This window comes from Athene noctua, chromosome 18, assembly GCF_965140245.1.
Source record: "Athene noctua chromosome 18, bAthNoc1.hap1.1, whole genome shotgun sequence".
In the NCBI taxonomy this organism is placed as follows: Eukaryota; Metazoa; Chordata; class Aves; order Strigiformes; family Strigidae; genus Athene; species Athene noctua.
Genome location: NC_134054.1, coordinates 8,246,506 through 8,266,721, shown reverse-complemented (window position 1 = coordinate 8,266,721; position 20,216 = coordinate 8,246,506). Strand labels below are relative to the sequence as shown.

Genomic DNA, 20,216 nt, shown 5'->3' with positions numbered 1-20,216 from the left:
AGCATAATAAAACATTCAATATTGCACACAGAAAAGGGAAGTCTCATATGGCAGGCGATCTTATGTGCAAAATATAACACTATGAGGACTGAGATCTCAGGCTCATTTTGCAGTATCTATTATGAAAACCAAATCATAATGCAGCTATTTCAAAGTGTCTGATCAGCTTATAAGATTTCATTCAGGTTAAGGAGTCTCAAAATAGTTTAATAAGATGTAGAGCTTGCATAGTTTTAATCACTGGAAGAAAATATACACATGCAGACTGCCTTAATGAAAGTGTCCCAAAATGGGTTAGGCTGTACTGCCATCTCACTGAGACACAAACATGGGACAAAAACATCCGAGTACCCAAGAGATGTTTTGTTCCAGAAAAAACAATCATTGTTCCAGAGTTTCAACAGAAGAAATCCAAACTGACATAAATGTGTCGTTAAGTGTCCAGCACATTGCTGCTGCTAGTTAAACAAAAGGAAAAGCAGCAGAACTCAGTGTGAAACTAAGCGACAGTGTGGTGTACTGCATACCAGTAAACTCCTGGAGGGACTGGACAGCACTAACTGAGGAGTTTATCCTGTACAGACTTATTTTGGACACCCTCCAGAAGAGCTCTGTATCCTCCCCCTGGATCTTAAAAATCATAGCAAAAAAAAAAAAAAGGGATTTAGAGGATAACAAGAGGCCTTAAAATACTTTGAGAAACATCCCCAGGTGATAAACCAGCTTCTTTTCAAGGTGTGCTATGACTGCTACATCCACTAGATGGGTTCAGCACGACATCCAAAGGGGAGAATCTCATTTGCGGTCTGATCACCGAGCATTTGGAAAAATCATGCAGCAGTTGAAACAGATCCACATGGAAGAGATTTACAGAACCGTAGCTTTCAAAATCTTGAGAGCAGCAATCCTGGATATTAAATGAGACACAGAAGGAAAAAAAAAAAAAAAAATCACTCAGTCCTTCAGGAACTTGCTAAACCACCTGCACCACAAACACACCTCTCACAGGAGCAGGGTCAAACACCAGATTCAAGATAAGCTTGGCAGCAAACCCAATAAACTTCTAAATAACCAGTGTTAATCTAACATCTCGTCAGGCTTTTTTTCTTGGAGGTTTCCTTTCTAAGCACTAACCAGACTAATTCTCTTTAGCTTGCAAAATCGGACAAGATCACAGCCTGAAGGGGAAAGGCTGCAGTGATAAATATTTAATGGACTACATCAATAAAATTTATTTTGCCAAGGAGAATGGAAGGAGAGGAAAAGGAGAGAAATAATTCATTAAAAGAACTTCAGTTTAGTAATGACAGAAAAAAAAAGCCATGCTAGAAAACATTAATTAAACACAAAGAGATTTTAAATAGGTCAGAGGCTCAAGCACTCTCAACACATGACAGAGAGCTGTTTTCAGAAGAACAGTGACATGTATACTTAATAGTAATTCATCCCATTGCAAATAAATATCCTTGGATACACTAGTAACAGTTTCAACTTCTTACAATACTTCATATCACCCAACCTGTAAGACCTGTCCAGTACATGAAAGTGTCATTGCTCAAAATTAAGAAATGTAAAAAGCACCTTGAGGTTTCTGTTATTTTAAGGCAAAAGTCTTGCCTGTTTTATATTGGATGGGACAGTAAGTTATGTTTTCCAGAAAACAAAAATGAAACAGCAAAAATTAAGGTATTAAGTACAAAACAAACATTCTTGTACTGCAGAGCTCCCCATAACTCAGGATAGAGCTTAATATTTGCAACTTATATTACAGAATTTGCAAAAAGAAATGTTTCATCTTTCCTTCCACTATTTGAAATCACCTGCAGCGACAGAGTAGATGGCACCTCAGAATGTCTTACAACACCTTTTCCATTTACTCTCCTGCTCCACCCAGTCTGGACCTTTTACAACCACAAATCATCAGGATGGGCAAGGAAGAACTTCAGAAACTTGTCTTTATGCTAACTGAAGTTCAGGAACCCATTAATTCTCAAGTTCTAATTCTAGATCTGCCAATGTCTTGCTATGTGGCTTTGAAACACTGGATTGGGGACTTCTTTTAATGGGTGGAGCAGCACATACTGTGCAAAGGGTGGCACAGCCTCCTGACAAGCCGATTAAATGGTATTAAAATACTTTACAGCTACTTCATTGAGACCTGGTAAAAGATTTCATCTATTTAAAGCCCTACCTTTTTAGAAGCCTTTCCTGTAAAATTTACTGGTTTTGTGGCTGCAGTAACGCTAGTTAAACCTTTCTAATAGTGAAATACAGAGGTGATAAAAAAAAAAAGACAAATTCTGTCGATAACCACAACCAAAACCTCACTCCTCAGCAGTGCTGTCACGGGACAAAGTGGTCAGTAACGTGAAGCAGTCAGGTCTCCAAAGGAGTGATTAAGTGCTGCCCTCTAGTGAAGGCATGAACCACCTTCAGCATCTATATTTCTGAAACTTAACAAAATCTGTGCCAGACAGATTTTAGCTGATTTGTTTGTAACAAAAGAATGCTACAGCAAGCATCTTTAAACAAAGTGTGCCTATGATTTATTTTTTATGATAGAATTATGATTTAATTTTACTCTTCCATACTAGGGTCTTCGGGATTAGCACTGCAGTAAGGTTAAACACTGCAGTCTATTTGACACCATATTCTGCTTTCTCCTCCGATTTGTGAAATCAAGTTCTCATCTCACAATGAATCACTGGCAAAGCTATTTTAAAATTCATTACACCAGAAAACAATACTTTATTTCTTTAAAACAGTATGACAATAATTTAATAATAGGCTCATATATTTATAATTTTTGACACGTTCTAGAACTATCTTTTTCTCGTGCTCGGAGTACTCACACTTTTCTGTAATGCCACCTTCACTGAAGGCTTAATGCCTTAACTGCTGCTTACTGGAGCACCTGGCTCCTGATGTTACTGCCCAAAAAGCTCCCTCATGTTAAGTGGACATTAGTCACAATTCATTCTCAAAGCAGGGTTTTTATTGGCCACTTCAGGAACGAATCTATCAGAGATGGAATATCTGGCATCAGATGAAGAACCAGCAACAACAGCTGTAAAGCAGCCCTTGCTAGGTGACCCTAATGGTATCAGAATTTCACAATTGATTCAAAAACCAAGTATGAAGTGATACTTGAGATGCTTTGCTCTGACAGAAAGAATGGGGACTTTAAGAATTAAAACCACCTTACATCCAGTTGCTTTTGTGGCACATAGGCAGTGAGCACAGCTGAGGGTGGTGTTTCTCACTCTGTGGTTTAAGCAACCTTTAAGCTATAGCTGGCCCATCAGGCTGGGCTGAACTACAACGCCTGCATCTACAGGTTACCAGGTTTGTATTTGCTCCTCCAGTCAGCAAAATGCTGTTTCCAACCCAGCCTCAGATCAACCTGGCTGATGGAAAAGCTCAAGATAAATGCATGGAGCAGAAGTTACAGTTTACACAAAAACCAGTGTCTCCTGTTTCAGCACTGGAATACTTTATATGCTCATAATCTAGAGACATTTAAGTATTTCTTGAAGACATCAGCTTGAATGTCAACCATTAAAACATACTTAGACATTTGGTTACACAAAACATTGGAAAAAGTTGAAACGACTTGCCTGGAAACTTATCAGGTACATTTATTAAAGAACAACATTTAAAACCACAGATGTTAACATTAATATTTTTGAACTTCCATATAAAATAAAAAAGCTTGTTTAATTTCGTCCATGTACTTGTATCTGCAGGTTACACCACCTGTGGAAAGATCAGTACAGAGAATTCTGTTAATAACTTCTTAACATTTAGCCATCACAAAATTTTACGCAAGTTTAACACACAAAAGACATACCTGCTTCCAGTCTGAACAAGTTTAGCTTCAAACATTTTTGGGTCAAGGAGAACTACTGTATTACTGTCAAGGCCACAGGTCTTCCCAGTTTCCCAAGAATAGGTTAAAGCATACAATAAAATCATATCTGCATATGAGCTATGCTTCAAATTTCAGTAATTTATGTAATCTAAATTTGAAATTATGCAGACTCATGTGGGCTCACTTACATGACTTCATAACAGGATCAAGCCAAGTATCTGCCAGCCTACAGCTGTTTTTAACAACACTGCCTATGAGTTTGATTTAAATATATTCAGAATTTTAAAACTGCTGTCAACAGGACTAAGCAGAAGTTTAGCTGAACTACCAGCTCCCTGTAAGAGTATCATTAGTAAAACTGGGATTAACAAAAGAAGCCTGACCCTTGGCCGTCATGTGGAGCCTACTACACAAGTGATCCAGACAGAAGTTTCAGATTACAGTATTAAGAACTTCTTGTTGCCATCTATAAAGAGGCAGAGGTAGCAAAATGAAAATGAGATTCCTCAAAACAATGTGGTCAACAGTTCTACTGCCACTTTTACCTCAGTTCTGGTCCATTTTTTCTTGTATTTTCTTTTAAAAATCTGAATAATGTTTCAGCCTGAAGAAAAAAAAAGTTGAGACAGATTTAAAACTTTACAGCAACTTGAGTGAACAACACAAAGCAGCAGCGACTATTCAGCAGTGTCACTCGACTATTCTTTGCTCATCTGAAATACAGGTGTAGCAAGAGAGAGCAATCATCCATGCTAGACTGACTTCAAGAGCCATCATAATATGCAGTTGGAGTTCAAATAAAGGACAAATCACAAGATTTAGTCGCATTTTTATAGATATGCTTGGGAATAATTTTGTAAATTCTCCCTGTCAGACTTCATAAATCATTAAAATCTCACCTGAAAAATACAAATGTTTTCAAGTATCACAAAGCTTAAAAAAATATTTCTGCTCCGAATTATTACTGCTCCTTACTCCAATCACACCAGCAGAAAAAACCAACCCCCCTCCATTCTCACAAAAGGACTAAAGTTAAGCTTACACCAGTCAGACATCAACCGCTGAGTTCGAGTTCCACATTAAAACCAGGATTTTAGAATCTAATTCTAAGCTAGCAATGGCCTCGCAATAAACCACCATCTTGCCACATGCACTACCCAACAACATGCAGCAAGCCTTCAAACCTCACCGAGCCTGAGCTCTGACACAGATCACTGGACGCTGGAGGTCAGAAGGAACCTCGAGATCATCTGTCCAAGCCTCACTGCTCAGAGCGGGGCCACCCCGAGACAGCTGCTCTGGACCCAGATGGCTTTTCAGTATCTCCAAGGATGGAGCCTCCACAGCCTCTCCGAGCAACCCGTGTCAGTACTGCCACCCTCCCTCCAAAGATGCTATTCCCCCACCTTTACAACTTGAACAAAGCCATGCCAGGCATAAGTGTTAACACTGAGGCACAGACCTTCTTTTCACTTTCTGAACTATTTTTTTAATGGAGAGAACATCCAGTATTGAGCTTTTTACATCCTAGTTATTTCAGAAAAGGACAATGACAGTTGCAGGGATGTCTGCAGCAATGTATACTTCATAATCAGACAATAAACAAGGCTCATTCTCCAGAAAGGAAAGCCAGCTCCACACCCAATTAACTCACCAGGTGAAATAAAGATCACAAAGACAAACCTTATCATTTATCAGTCATCTGCCCCATCTTACAGAATATAAACTTGTTATCTGAGATTAATAAACCTAAATTAGTACATACCTAAATAACAGAGCTTTGCCCTTGTTATTTGCTACAGAGAAAAAACCACTTCTGGGAGAAAAGTCCATAGATTCAGCAAGATAAATCTGTTTTCTTCTGAACACTGGGAAGTTTGAGAATACAGTATATGAAGGGATGTGTACCTATTCAGAAATACATAATTAGTTATAACAACTAGGAAAAAACTACTAAAACTTAAATACAATTTAAAATTGAAGGCCAATGTTAAGTTCAAATGTTCAGTTATACTCCTATTGTAACCCACTGTATATACAGAATTCTACTGGACAAAAGGTGCAGGGAACATACTATAAAGCCAGTTACTGCAACTCATTTATTTGTAAGTAATTACATCTAAGCAGTAAAAACAGGCTTTCAAACCCTCAGATTAATTCAATAGTTCCACTGTTGGCCAGAATTCCGACACGGCTGGCAAATTTTTGAATGAGCTAGGAAAAACACCACATAGTAAGACTGTTACAGTTAACAGCTGCTGGAAATTCACATTTGTTGCTGAGATATATTTACAGTACTAAAATAAGGGCACTTTAAAAAGAAAAACAAAAGGTAAACTGGGCCATAAGATGATATTTTCAGACCAATTTCCCTGAAGACAAACAATCAATTCCTTATAAATGTACAATATCTTGTACGTGCCCTGATCTGCTCAGTCTAGCAAATTTGGCAGTCTAAATATCTGTTCATTATCCGTTTTATTATGTCACCAGGAACATTTTTGATCAAGGTACAAGAACACTTGCACTAAAGAAGCTGAACATACCAGTTTGACAGCCTCATCAGTTTGACGGGAAGCCACTGCCAAAATTTCTGTGGTGGGATTGAAGGTCACACACGTAGCAGATGTGACTAGGTTCATTATTGCTTTAACTGGTTTAGGATGGCTTTCTTTGAGACAGACATCAGTAGTATATAAATTTACAACTCCAGAAGCTGAACTAAAAAGAGAAATTTACAAAGACTATAGCAAGAAATAACATTTACAGTACATATTACCTTGTTATCTCTAGCCACCATTTAACTAAAAATGAAATTTCCAATTATTTACAGGAGTTTGTAACAATATCTTGTTTGGAGCTTAATTTTTCTTTGGGATATCTAGTGGAGGGGTTTTTTGTTTGTTTTTTTATTTATATATGAAGAGTCACACTTAACTGAGGAGAAAACTTGATAAGCCCATCTCTTAAATACAATGAATTCAAAGTAGTGAGAGCTTGGTATTAAGAGATTCTGAAACAGTTTCAAGACTTCCGATATTTTTATGTAAGACCTCTTAAAAATCCTCTTCTACAGGGAGCTAATAAGTATTTGCTAGTCTCATTTAGAAGACTTGATATGCCAGCTGAAGTTGCATCTCGGGAAGTACACTTGGAGCTTGTGGCTTTGAGTTCAGGCATCTTTTCAAGTGCCAACATGCTATCTTGCAGGAGCCAAATTCGGAGTATACAAAAGAGAACCAGAAAAGAGGGAAGACCCTGAATCAACATTTGCACTGCAGAATTTGTGACTTCAGTTGGTATGATTTCAAATTTAACTGCTAAAGTCATAAATAGCAATAGTAGTACTTTAGGAATGACACTGGTCTTTGGAGAATTAAGGTATTTTATATATACATAGAACAAATTAAATTATAATCAAGCACACAGTCATCTATTCTCCTCTAACCTTATCAAATCCAAACTTGCTCCATGTTCCTACACTCTCACCAGCCACCAGTAAGTTTACTGAAGAGCTTCAAAATGAGACAGGAAGGAGCTGTCAAGTCCAAGTCACTTACCCACATGCCACATACTGGTCATTTTTTGAAATGGCGATGCACACTCCTTCCAAAGAACCTTCATCTTCAAATTTGTGTAGACATTTTCTGCTTCTCACATCCCAAATGAAAACTTCACCTTCCTCTGGTTGCAGAATAAAGTAGAAGATTATAGAAACCATATATACAAAACATATTGTTTGTCTGTTTTGTTAAAACATTTTTCATTAGATGACAACTATTATCTCATTTACAACTATCAAATATAGGGTATTTTTTAAAAAACAACTAAATGCATAATAAAATAGTTAACTCACTTCTTTAATGATGGACCACTTAGTTGTATTTTTAGGACTGATACTGGCAAAAAATCTTTTATCTTTGAAAAACAATAAATGACTTTAAAAACTTACATAATGTAAATGGAATTATGATTAGTGCTGTTAGAGAGAACACTTACTTGAATAGCTATATATTTTGCTGCTGTCTGAAGTGAAAGCACATGCAGTGCATCTCCCATTTATCTTCATAGTGCCGATCAGTTCCTTTGTCTGCAGGATGAAGAACAATGGTGACTGATTCTAACCAAAACCTGCAGGAGAGGTGTTTCCACACTCCTGTCCCACAAAAACCTTAAGTTATCTACACTGACATTAAAAGAACAGCATCAACATTTTCAGTGCCTACAGATAAGCATTGGCTTGTGCTTTCATGAGTGTGTGATCAATTCTATTATTGCACAACTACAGCTAGCACAATAAACACTCATTTGCTCCCTCAGTGAAGGGCCTGCATTATATAACTGAACTTGCTTTTTAAAAAGTATTTTTTCTACTAAGTTTAAAACAAATCCAGCTGCCATCATATGGCATTTTAAAATTTAACTGAAAAAATTCTGTATGCATTATGAATCACAGTAGATGGCATGATTCATGAACACAGTACATCAGCACGCACTAGCACAATTCCCAAAAAAGCAGTCCTATATTTCTTCCACCCTCAGATGCCTGTTACCACGCTGAGGCCGTCCCTTTTGCCAGCACGATGTTCATGCAATCAGCTGAAATACAACACTGACATATGACTTTTTCCAGCAACAGCTTAAAAACCCCATGAAATTCTGCCCTTGGCTCTACCAGTCCCAAAGAGAACTGCATAGTCAGAAAAAATTCTCAGACACCCCAAAATAATTTTCTAAAGCTACAGTTAGTTGATTCAGCCGCTCATTTTTGAATGTCAGATTATGTGTCAAACCTTCGTTTCACCTGAAAGCTTGATTGCTTTTCAGATAAAATATAAACAAGCAGATTCAAAAGCAAAAAGATTATCAAGAACCTGAGGCTACATGAACCACAAAGAGAAACTACCTTCATTGACAACAAGTGAAGGTAACCTGAAGTTCCAGTTAGAAGCATAAGGGATCCATCTGGAGAGACTTCAAATTTTCTGATAAATCTTTCCTCCACACCTTTAAAAGAGATTCAGAATTTCAAATTGGCAGAAATTATTTTTCTTCAACATTCAGACGTATGATGAATACAAATAAGACTTGACTCCACTTCAACTTTTAATTTCTGTAATACGCTATAACAGTAAAGCTACAACTCAACTTTATTTGAAAATTAACTTTTAGTATCCCAGACAAGCTAAAGCATTCAAGTAAAGATCCCCGAAGACAAGTTGAAAATACAATCTCGAACAATTCACTGCACTTTCTGTTAAAGCAAATTCATATGCCATCTCTATTTGGTCCAGCTTCAACTATGCCCAGACACTTACAGCACTATAAAACGTACCTCTTACTCTCTGTATAGGAATAATATTTCCACTCATCATGTCATATACAAAGAACATTTTATGGTGAGTACCAGTGGCTATAACTTGTTCTCCATCAACACTGAAACAAGCCTTATGAATTGGAAAACCCTCCAAATAGATGCTCTGTATTCTTGGATTCCTTATACCATCAACCTTCAAAAAAAAACCCAGATCATATTAAGGAACACGTCAAATAGTTTTACACAGGAAATTCATATCAACTAGCCAGTACAAGGGACTTACACAATAAGAGGTGCATCACTTTAAAGCATCAATCCCTCCCCTTCTTCTCAATCTACAAATAACCTGGTTCTTGGCTCCTCACCCTATATATCAGGCACTCTCAGCCTTCCTGGATATACCTCACACACCTTCCTTTCCCATCCTTTGTTCAAATAACCACTTCAATTGTGATTTTCTAAATAAAAACATTTGCTTCCCATTGCTCTTTCCTGCAGCCCTGTGGGAGCGTCTAATTCAACTTGTGTCTTTGACCATTTCACCAATACTGAGACATGTTGAAAATTGCTAGTTATGATCTTTAGTTTTCAGAGGAGCAAGGCAGGCGTGTCCCAGGATGAGTAGCTTCCTGCTGCAGTAGAGTCTCTCCACCCCCAAAATGATTTCACAGCAGTATTAGTTTTAAATGAGACTGCTCCCCAAACTATAGGCTTTATAAACAAATCAAGAAAAAAAAAGTATCTCATTAGTCTTCATCACTGCAAACCTTAAACCCAAACATTTTTAAAAACAAATTTTCAACTAAAAACTCTGATACAACTAAGTTTGCCTACACTCTGCAAGTGGTTGGTATGAAGTCACAGATGGAAATTTCTTCCAACAAGATGCCTTCAGTCAAATTCAGTTGTAACCACAGACATTGCAACTGCTGTAAGCACACCATCACAGAAAAAGAGAAGGTCTATCATTCCAGGCTGTGTCAGGTATACTTATTAAAAAAAATACCGTATTAGCAGCCCTTTACATAATATAGATTAAAATTCTTCACCTGAAAGAGTGACACAGATCGATCTTGCCCAGCAGTCATAACGACTTGAGCAGAAGGATGAAACTGCACAGTTACCAGCCGTCCGTCAGCCAAACGTTCCTGATTAGCAGGCAAGCAGGTCCTCAACTAGAACAAAAATCGAGCAGTTAAAAAAATACAACTTAAACATTTTTGCTCAGGCTGATGAACAGTCAGTTTAATTGCTCTTTACTGTACAAGAGCAAGATCTCAAACCCTATGATGAACTTTTAGGCTGCATGATGTAAGCAAAACACACACAGTAACTTCAGTAAGTTGCTTCAATGCAGCAGGGTAGATAAACTAGCTAACCTTTCTACTGACTTTGAAATGAACAGTCTATGTAAAACTAGTTGCATTCTGACTCATATTAAATAGCTGCAGAACAAACAGAGTAAAGAACACTCATTTAAGGCTGTCTTTTCTCAAAGACCATTTCAGTAGTCTCTAAGTTGTGGGAAAATTCCATCCTTCCTGTGCAGAAATAAAAATCCCACTACAAGATGCTGCTTTAGCGTATACAAACTAATTCTTATGTCAAGCAACACATCTCAATTTATCGTTTCATGCTTTTATGATGTGACCTATCCAATTTGTCCAAATGTTTACTCTTTAGTTTCCAGTTACAGAAATAAAGAAGAAATTCATATAATCACTAGTTTTACTGCCCAAACAACATAGTCACAGTGTGACTATGGGTCAAACTGAGGTGGAAAGATAGGCTTGCCTTTACCTTCAAAATACCTTTTGGCAGGGACTCTGAGTATGATATGAAATTGCCAGTCCTGCACAGCAGATCATCATCTTCATCACTGTCACCTAATTGAGACAAAGCACATTAAAAAAGGCTAATTCCACAAACAATCCCACATCAAAACCTATAAATTCCTTACAGAAACAGATTAAATTAAATCAAAGCAGGAATAAAGCTGACTTATCCAGCATACTATCACAGTACTGAAACAAGAGAAAACATCAAAAATAATTATTTTGTAGGAAGCTGAATAGGGAAACACAGAAAGGCTTATTAAATTAGTAATGGATTTATTTACTGTCACTTGATGTCCTTTTGGATTTCTTCCTGTTTTCTAAGTCAGCCCAGGCAGGAACTCCTCCCATAGCTCGCTGAAACCTAACAAGAGAAGGGTGAAAATGAAAAGGCACAAAAAAACCTTTTTTGACAAAGTAATTTCCTTCTATGCATCAAGTATAACAAGGCATACAGCCACAATTTTGCAAGATTACTTGCACTTAGAACACGATTCAAGTTCTTTAAACATTCACTCAGTTTTGTTTTGCTGACTTCATAAATGTGAAACTAAAGCAAAATTGATGCCAAAACATTAAAGCACTGTTCTTTAGAACAGTACATGCTAATCCCAACACAACCCAAACACATCTCAGCTCAGTCTTATATACTATATGAAGTTAGCATCTTCCACCATTCTATTTACAAAGCAACGTACCACTACAAAAGATTTATGGTATAACTCCCTAGAATACAAATTAATTTGTGCATCTCTACTAAAACATGCATTAAACTAACTAGTCTAAACAATGCCAATGGACATTTTGTTTATTATGCCTAGTATTATTTTAGATTTTAAAGTACTACAAATAGTGTTAGAAGCACTAGCTTTAAGCAGGCGACGTTAATACAATGGGTAAATGGCAAAGTGACTCTGAGTATCACATAAATGTATCTCATCGTAATAAAGTTAGCCACAAAAACATTAATAAAACTCACTGTTCTTCAAGTCTTCTTTTAAATTTTTTCTTAGTAAGAGTCTTCTCAGCATCACTTTTCATGAAATCTTTCCTATACCTATGGGTCATATCAACACTAGAGGAAAAAAACCAGAGAACATTAAGATTCCAACGAAGCCACTAGCAGCCAGGCTTAAGCGTGACACGTAACTCCTACTTGCAAACTTGAACTTACTTTTCCTCAGCTTCATCATCTTCGTCCACCCAGGCTGGCTTCTTGGGCAAAAATTTACTTTTTGCTGTATTTTCTACTTCTGAATCACTGGAATCTTTCTGAAGACTTTTCCTCTCTGTAGCCTTAAGCTGAAAACAACCAAAGATGCCATTTTAGCCCAGCCACGACTCGGTACCGGGAGGTGACAGACAGCGGCGGGAAACCGGCAGGGCCAAGGAGCCGAAGCAAGCACCAGCCGCTGCTCCCCGCGCCTCGGGACAGGCCGCGGGGCAGCAGCCGCCCGCCGAGCCCCGAGCCCTACCCGCTCGGAGCCGGCCAAGCACTGCAGGAGCTCGTCCTCTTCCGCGGGGAGGCTGTCGCCGAACACCAGCTCCTCCAGCTCCCGCTCGGCGCCCGACGTGCGGGAAAGCGCCTTCAGGTGCCGGGCGCGACGCGACGCCTCCTCCGCCGCCGCCCGCTCCGCCGCCGCCCGCTCCGCTACCGCTGCCGCGGCTGCCGCCGCCGCCGCCTCTGCGCGCAGCTGGAGCCGCTTCGCTATTTTCCTCGGTTTCTTCATCTTCTCCTGTCTCCGGGCGCCCGCCGCAGGCCGCGCCGCTCCCACGGGGCCGCCTGCCGCCGGAACCGGAACGCGGCTCTGCCGCCACGTGACCCCCACTTATAGCGACGCCCTCGCCCCGCCCCCCGGGTCTGATAGGCTCGCCCCGCTGCCCCTCCCCAGCCCACGTGACGCGGGCACTTTCCCTGGCCTCAAGCTGCGGTCACGTGACCTCCTTTCTTTGCCTTCCTTCCCCCCTCCTTCCCCCCCCGCCCCACGTGACGCGGCCCACGGCCGGGCCGCTCCACTGCGCGCCCAGAGGGGCTCCCGCGCCCCGGCCGGCCACAAGCGCCCTTCGCCGGCGGCCCCGCGGCCGCTGCGCGCCTGCCGCCATCCACCGCCAGGCCAAAGGGGCCGCGGCGGGGCCGCTTCTCCCCGCCAGCCTTCGTCCGAGCGCCGCCCCCCCCCGCGTGCGGGTGGTTCCTCCCGGAGGGGGTACGGCGAGCGAGGAAGCCCCAAACAGCTGGGAGCCCAATGAGGGCGCGCGGTGGGCCGGGCGCCGCGCATGCGCGGAGGCGTTATGCTAATGTTGTTGATATTCCGGCGCAGGGAGTTGGGTTTCTTTCTCTGGCGGAGTGAGAGGCTGAACTTTCCAGGCCGCCTCCTGCCCCGCCGGGCCCGGCCCCTCGCAGGGGGAGGCGGCAGGCGGAGGGGGCTGAGCCGAGGGGAGGGGGCAGAGGCAGCGGGCGTCTCCTGCCCATGAGGGCCTGATGGAAAACACAAAGGACCTGGTGAGTCCCACAGCCCGGGGGAGGCGGCAGCCGCGGCGGGGGCTGCTCCGCTGAGGGGGCGAACGGGACCCCCGGCGCCTGAGGGGGGCGGCGGGGGGCCCGCGGGGGGCGGCCTGGGGGCTGAGCGGCCCCCCTCGGTGCTGGTGCCCGGGGAGGGAGGCCGGCGGCCGCACCTGTGTGGGAGGGGAGCAGCCCCAGCGCCCTCGGGCTTTTGGGGGGGCGGCGATGGGGGGCGGCTCTGCGCGGGGGTTGGAGGGGGCAGCCCGCGGCTGGAGGAGGGGAGGCTCCGCCGTGCCGGCCCCCCGCGGGGTGCGGAGCGGGGGCTGGTTTCGGGCCGGTTCTCCGCGAAGCGCTGTCGCGAAAAGTTTATTGCGGGCAGCCTGGCGGAGCCGAGCCGTCTCGCGGAGCGGGGGCAGCCCGGGGCGGAGCGGCCCCCCGGGGCTGGGGGGGCCGGGGGGTGCTGGCAGCGCGGCGAAGGCTGTCACCCGCGGGGAGCCGCGGGCACGTGGAGCGGACAGCGGCGGCTCCCCCTTTGTTGTGATCCCGGCTGCTGGCGGAACGCTGCGCTCTGCCCCGGCCTCGCGGGATGGGCTGGGGTTGGGGTTCGGCTATTTTTTTATTATTTTTTTTTACTTTGTTCCCCTTGTTCTTCCTGCCGGCACACAGGATCGGTAGTGAAAAGTTTCAGATTGTCTCGTACTCAGCGATACAGGCGTACTCGGGTACGCTTCTCTCAGTGATCCACTGAAGTGCTGGGTTTTTAGCAACTTCCTCTTGTAGTTAAAGCCTTTAAGGTTTAGTTTTCCAGTCATGCTCATTTTAACTGCTGTAGAGCACTCTTCAGGATTAGCACTTTAGAAGTTTTCGATTCTTTGCATCTAGTTCCCCCCTCCACGTAATTTTTATGACTGTTTATATTGTGACTTTGTTCTTAACGTGAGAAGCAGTAAACCCGTAAAACCAGTTTCACTTTCAGGTCGTTGCTGGAAATGTTTTAAAGTGTAGCAATTTCTCTCCAGTGTGGCTTTAAGAAAAAAAAAATAAAATCCTACTACAAAGAATATGCTGATTATGGTAGAAACCACTGCGTGTGAAAAAGTATTTAATTTTAAAATAACGATTTAAAATGTGGGTGGCAGCCCTTGTGAATTTTCACATGTAACACCGGTTAAAACTGAAAGCGACAGGGCAGTCTTCTGTATTTTAAACCAAAACTATTTTGCTGGTTTGAGAACCTGCATTATCTGTATGTTGTATTTGTTTATAACAATCCGATTTCGACATTTAAGAAATGAAATAGAAGGGCTATGAGAGAGTCTAATCTGGAAGATTAAATGGAAATTTAGCCAATATATTCCTTTTAAAAAAGGAGTCAAACTTGGTAGGTTAGTCTTTACTCTTTGCTTCTGCCTAGGGATTTTTAAGGAAGTGTGTCATGTAAGCTATAGGGAAACATGGCAAAGGTGTATACTCCCTTATGTGGAAGTTACTTATGCCACAAGAACAGTTGTTCTTGAGAGCATGTAGGGTTGTGAACGTGCAAAAGGGTTGTAGACTGAAAGTAAGGGTTCTTTTCACCGTTGTTCCCTAAAGAGCTAGATGACTGTGACAGTAATGACAATGTGTACAAAAGTTCCCTCTCATTGGCTTTTATTTCTCTTCTAAAATTTGATTTAATTTTGCAAGGCTTTTGATATCTTCTGCAAACTACTACTGCATACCTTCATTTCTCAGGTAAGTCAGTACACTCTGGGCATGTGTGATATTTTGCTGAATCTGGCTCTGAGCACATGGAATGAATTCAGGTGTTGCAGACTTTGGTTTTGGGTTGGTGGTATTTTTGGGGTTTTTTACATTTAAATTGGTTTTTTGGGTTCTTGGTTTTTTGGTTTTTAAATGGTAACACGCTGTTTAAAGTGAAGTATTTGCCTCTTCCAGACGCTCCTGTAAGGGCTTTGTAGAAACATAATGGAGTTTGTAATAGATTTTCAAAAACTCAGATATTTCACGTATTAATCATCACACCCCCCCCTCCAAAATTGCCTGCTAATTTGATATATTTTTTTATGAAAGAGTCTTCCCTCTTGTGTGAAACCCCCTGGGGAAGAGGCTATGGACAAAACCATTGGCAAACAGCAGAAACTGGCTTCAGACAAAATGCTGTCATACATAGCAAATGAAGAGACAGGAAAAAACATTTCTGTAATTTTCCAGCAGAGATTTTACTTATAATAAGAGTGGAAGGCACATTTCCAGATAGAGGTGAGTTGCTTATATAAAAAAAGTAAGTTTGGTTCTGATTTCCAGGAATCCCAAGATATTTAGCTTTGGGGGTTTTTGTTTGTTTGTTTTTAATGAAAGCTGAAAGTATGTTTTCTTTAAATTGGTACCATGTTTGAATTTTCTTTTTTTGTCATGCTGTGAGGCACAATTAGACTTCAGTTCCACGGGGGGCAAGTTAGTGTTACTACAGTAAATTATTTTGGCCAGCTTACATTCGGAAGAGTTGTAATAGTTCTATCATCTTGTTTCCTTAATGCTAACATCCAGAGCTGAAACTAAGCTTGTAGCATGAAACATTAATGAACTTTTGAAAACAAAAGCTGTGCATCAAATTTAATACCAACTTGGAAATATGCTCTGGGAAATGCCCGATCTGTTAAGGATATGTGATTAAAGTGAATGTGTCTTATCACAGACCCTTGGCTTGAAGGTTGTGGTGACCTCATTGTTGACCTTGGCCTCAAATACCATCTGTCCATACTTCTGTCATGTTTCTGGGGGTCAGATCTGAATATAGAAAGTGATGCCTATCTGAATAGGTGCTGGTAGGCCTTTGTTAAGCTACAGCTCTGGTACCCAAAGCTCTAAATTGCTGTCTTTCTGAATTCAAGCACCAAATTGATTCAGTAATAACAACCATTTTGGGTGGTTTGAGACCTTTCTCTGACTGTTTTGGATCATCCTCCTTTGGACAGGATGCACTTGGGGACAAGAAGTTTGGTTGCTTACTAAAGGGGTATTTTTTGTAGCAATTTTTCACCTTCAAAACGCTTTCTCATAAATTTTGCCAATACTTGAGTACAGTCTTCATCAAAACACTAAAGCAATTTCCTGAGTAAGTATTTGATGTCTGATTAACATTAAATGGTTTTATTTTGTGTTTTGGCCATGCATTGTTGACCCTTTGTGACCGGTTTTTTTATGCTGAAAGTTACTGCACTCAATGTACGCTATAACGTGCTGACCAAATTCAACTGTGTATGTGTATATATATAAGACTATGTTAAAGAGAGTGAGAAACTAGTTATTTTTTATAGCAGTTTAAAGTTGCCTTCTTGCTTTTAGGGAAACCTGTTTCCTTAAATATATTCTTTTATCCTACTGTTTTCCTTGTGTAATAGTTAATTAAGAGTATTTCTTAAAAATACATTGTTGCCAAGTATTCACAGGGAGGAGAGGAAGAACAGGAAAATGGCAAGTTGGGCAGAATAAGAAAGCAGTTCTTAGGAGTTCCTTTCTCCACCCATCCCTTCAATAAAGAAAAGTATGCAAGAAAACCCCCAAGCAAATAGTCGTGCAGGCTTATTTGCCAGCCCCCGCTTACCCTAGAGTTTGTATTGCTCTCTCTAAAAATCTTCCCTGCTGGGGAACCGGTAATCTCGTTAGGAAAATAAGCCTCAGCAAGTATGGCTAAAAGTTTGTCTTGTTCTTTTGTTTGTGCATTGCTTCTGCTTAATGTAGTAGTAGACCCTCTGTTAGTGGTGGAGTTACTTAAGATACTGCTCTTTTGGAATTAACCAGCGACAAGGTTGTAGGTTTTATAGTAAACCAGAATCCTGCTCAAAGCATGTTTTGCAGATAGGCAGGATGCTATTCCCTCGTTTGTTAGAAGGTGAAGAACACTCATGTGGTTCAATTTTGAGGAAAAGACAACACCCTCAGCATGACTTCTAGTGCTAAATACAGCTTGTAAGAGTAGGAAACTTCTTTTCCTTTTTTTCTTGTATGCCTGTATTGTGAAACATGGATTGATCCTGCTATGTTTGTAACTGTTAGATTGTTAATATTACTGTTAGTCTCTAGTAGCTTTTTTGAGTGAAGAACTGCTTTCTTCTGGGCAGTGTCTCAAAATTCAGTGGGAACACCTTGTGGGGTAATAAGCAGTTCTTTCTGAGGCTTCCATTCCTAGAGGTTCTGTAGCTGTCATGGTTGGTGAGGTGCTTCTTTGTCAGACAGATGAGATACCGCTGCTCAGCTGGTAAGGCACACTGCTGCTCATCACTTGGAAGAACTCAGCAGGATTGCAGGCTGCTGCTGTTACCAAAGCAGCTGCTTTATCTCGGTTATGGTTCTGTTTGAGGCATATATTGTCCTTTTTGTAAGGATGCTGGTTTTGACCTTTGAGTTCAGAGTTGTACTGCAGCTTTTTTCTGTTCCACATGTTAGAGGTCCTATTCTTTTGCAAACTCCATCCAAGTTCTGCAGAAAGGGTGATCAGAGATTCCACATGCCGTTCATTTGTTTCTACAAATGCTGTGTTTCAACATGCATTAAAAAGTGCTTTAGTGGTGTTTATTATCAAAATAGAAATGTTTTTATCTGCTCTAGCAAAATTCCAGCATGGGTATTTGCGTATCATTTTCCCTAACTTCCATCTATTTCTGCGCACAAAGTACCTTTTCAAAGTCTTACAAAACATATTTTAAGTAGTTTCCCCAGAGTTACAATCTAGATAATAACTATAAATTAACGTTAAGAATGTCTTACATAAATTATCTGCCAAACATGGTCATCTTCTGGCAAAAGCTCATTTAAAAATGTTTCTTAAAAAATATGGTATTATTTTAGAACAATAAGCAAAGCTGCTCTTTTGAATTGCTCATAACTTGAACTGGGACAATTGGGCCAAATATAAAGTCAATGGAAAGATGGTATATGAGACTTGTTTTGACAGTGTAGTTAAACTCAACAAACTTGATGACTGCTACTTAGGAACTTGTATAATGCTGAAGAATGGTTTTCTTAGTAGAGGGCCCAACTTCCCATGCAGAAAGTGAAAATGTTTTCTTTCTCAAATGTGGATATTTTGGCAAAGAGTGTTTGGCAGTAATACTGAGGTTCTAAATATGTGATGCAAAAAATAAAAAAAAAAGCCAACTGTGCTATTGTGGTATCTGCAATTGTAATCCTGTGCCATGCTTCAACTTGCCTAGAGCAGCTTGTCTTCCCGTCTGTGCCGCTGGTCCTTCATCTTGCCTTCAACTTCCCGTTTTTTCTTTCCCCTTCCCTTGCAGTGGGAGCAGTGCTGGCTGTAGAGTTTCTCTACTGTAGCATTGGATGTTGGAGGGGCTGGGAATGGGCTGCACTTCTCTTCCTTCTGAGGTGCTACAGCATTTCAGGCCTCTGCCAGCAACGTACTGGGCAAAGGAGAGCTGTTGTTGGGTCGAGTTCTCTGGTCTGGAGTGGAAAAGGGATGTCCTGAGACTGCCATGTCCTGCAGCCTCCACTGAAGGGTTGAAGTCCTCCTTTATGTGGGATGAGGCTCTGATCTTAGTGAAGTCACATCAGCTGACTTAAGGAGGATGAGTGAGGAAGTCACTCTGCCTGTGGGCTCTGAAACACCACTGATAGCTATCCATAATACTAGAAGGCATCGTGGTGTTCTGGTACTACTGTTGTGAATGGTTAATACCGTGTTGCTTTTTATTTCTTAGCAAGGAACTGTGGTCAAGGAAAGTTTAATATTGAGACACTGAGTTCATGGAATTTTGAGGAGGATGTCTTCACGTTCTGATCTGTAAATTACTGGCACTGTTCACAGAACACTGTATCCATGGCAACATTGTGCTCAACTTCTGCCTTAATCTACACACATGTGCAGACACAAACAAATAACTGATCTTGCATCTGGTTGGCTAATAGCATCAGTAATAGTATACAGGTAAGACTTGTTACCAGTGCAGATCAGGACTAAGTTTTGTTCTACCATCGCTCAGTGTTTCCTCTAATGGTTGTGACTTACCCTAGCTACTTCAGGCAGATGTCAGTGGCTTCAAGGAGTTGTCAAGTTATGCCCTACCCTACCATTTGATTGGCTTTAATATAATTTTGATTTGTTGGCTGAGGAAAGTGTGCGTAATTAATGTTACACTGACATTTTTTTTTTCAGAGCTGCTTTAAATGTGTTAGATTTGCTTTACCTTATTGCATAACCTTTTGTGCTTGCTGGTTTTTGGGTTTTTGTTTTTGTTTTGTTTTTTTTTTTAAATTGGGTGCTAGGACTGGGTCAGTGTGGAAAACAGTTTTCCCTTTTAACTATGAGGAAATCCTTCCATAATAGGATTTAGTCAGACTGCAAAGCAGAATAGAGACTATTATAATAAAGGGATAGCATGGCACAAAAAGACTCGGATGAGATCCAACAATAAAGATGTTCAGGCATATACTCTCTAGGAAAGGGATTTGGGGAATTACTGTGATGAAATCTTAAAGCTGTGAATACAAATGTAATTTAAGAAGGAAAAGTCCCATCACATATAATTATTTTTCTGTCTACAATGACTTTTAAATAAAATTAGCTCTTGGTAGAGAAAGTAGAGGCAAAGTCTTTGATAGTATTTTTTCTGTATTCTTGGCTGCACTTCATCCTTCTGACTTGTGCTTCCATTGTAGAATTTTTCTTTGTCCTCC

General features: G+C 41.0%; 2 protein-coding genes across 4 annotated transcripts in view; one reads left to right on the top strand and one right to left on the bottom strand.

Annotated features, from left to right (window-relative positions):
• Positions 1 to 3,620: 3,620 nt before the first annotated feature.
• On the bottom strand, positions 3,621 to 12,821 carry UTP18 (UTP18 small subunit processome component). The gene is made up of 14 exons (XM_074921822.1): positions 12,499 to 12,821; positions 12,198 to 12,325; positions 12,003 to 12,098; positions 11,308 to 11,387; positions 10,989 to 11,074; positions 10,238 to 10,363; positions 9,207 to 9,381; positions 8,778 to 8,878; positions 7,871 to 7,961; positions 7,432 to 7,555; positions 6,418 to 6,592; positions 5,637 to 5,779; positions 4,417 to 4,475; positions 3,621 to 3,756 (listed from the first exon to the last, which is right to left on the bottom strand). Exons 1-13 carry the CDS (start codon positions 12,751 to 12,753, stop codon positions 4,451 to 4,453), a joined length of 1,605 nt encoding a protein of 534 aa, XP_074777923.1. The 5' UTR covers positions 12,754 to 12,821; the 3' UTR covers positions 3,621 to 3,756; positions 4,417 to 4,450.
• Positions 12,822 to 13,339: 518 nt separating this feature from the next.
• The window catches only part of MBTD1 (mbt domain containing 1), a 40,412-nt gene continuing 33,535 nt past the window's right edge, over positions 13,340 to 20,216 (top strand). For 2 of the 3 annotated variants that reach the window (XM_074922010.1, XM_074922011.1), the window contains exon 1: positions 13,340 to 13,523. In XM_074922010.1, the coding sequence (XP_074778111.1) occupies positions 13,503 to 13,523 (21 nt within the window). In that variant the 5' untranslated portion in view covers positions 13,340 to 13,502. Of the gene's footprint in view, positions 13,524 to 15,596; positions 15,786 to 20,216 lie in introns of all 3 variants that reach the window. The other variant, XM_074922012.1, reaches the window with a different exon arrangement.

Bases quoted from the DNA above. Each gene is read 5' to 3' on its own strand.
- UTP18 (XM_074921822.1), bottom strand. From the start codon at position 12,753: ATGAAGAAACCGAGGAAAATAGCGAAGCGGCTCCAGCTGCGCGCAGAG. The intron at 12,099-12,197 runs GTAAGTTCAAGT...TTTTTCCTCTAG, and splicing joins GATGATGAAGCTGAGGAAAA to TGTTGATATGACCCATAGGT. The intron at 4,476-5,636 runs GTATGTACTAAT...TTTTTTCTTCAG, and splicing joins GGCAAAGCTCTGTTATTTAG to GCTGAAACATTATTCAGATT.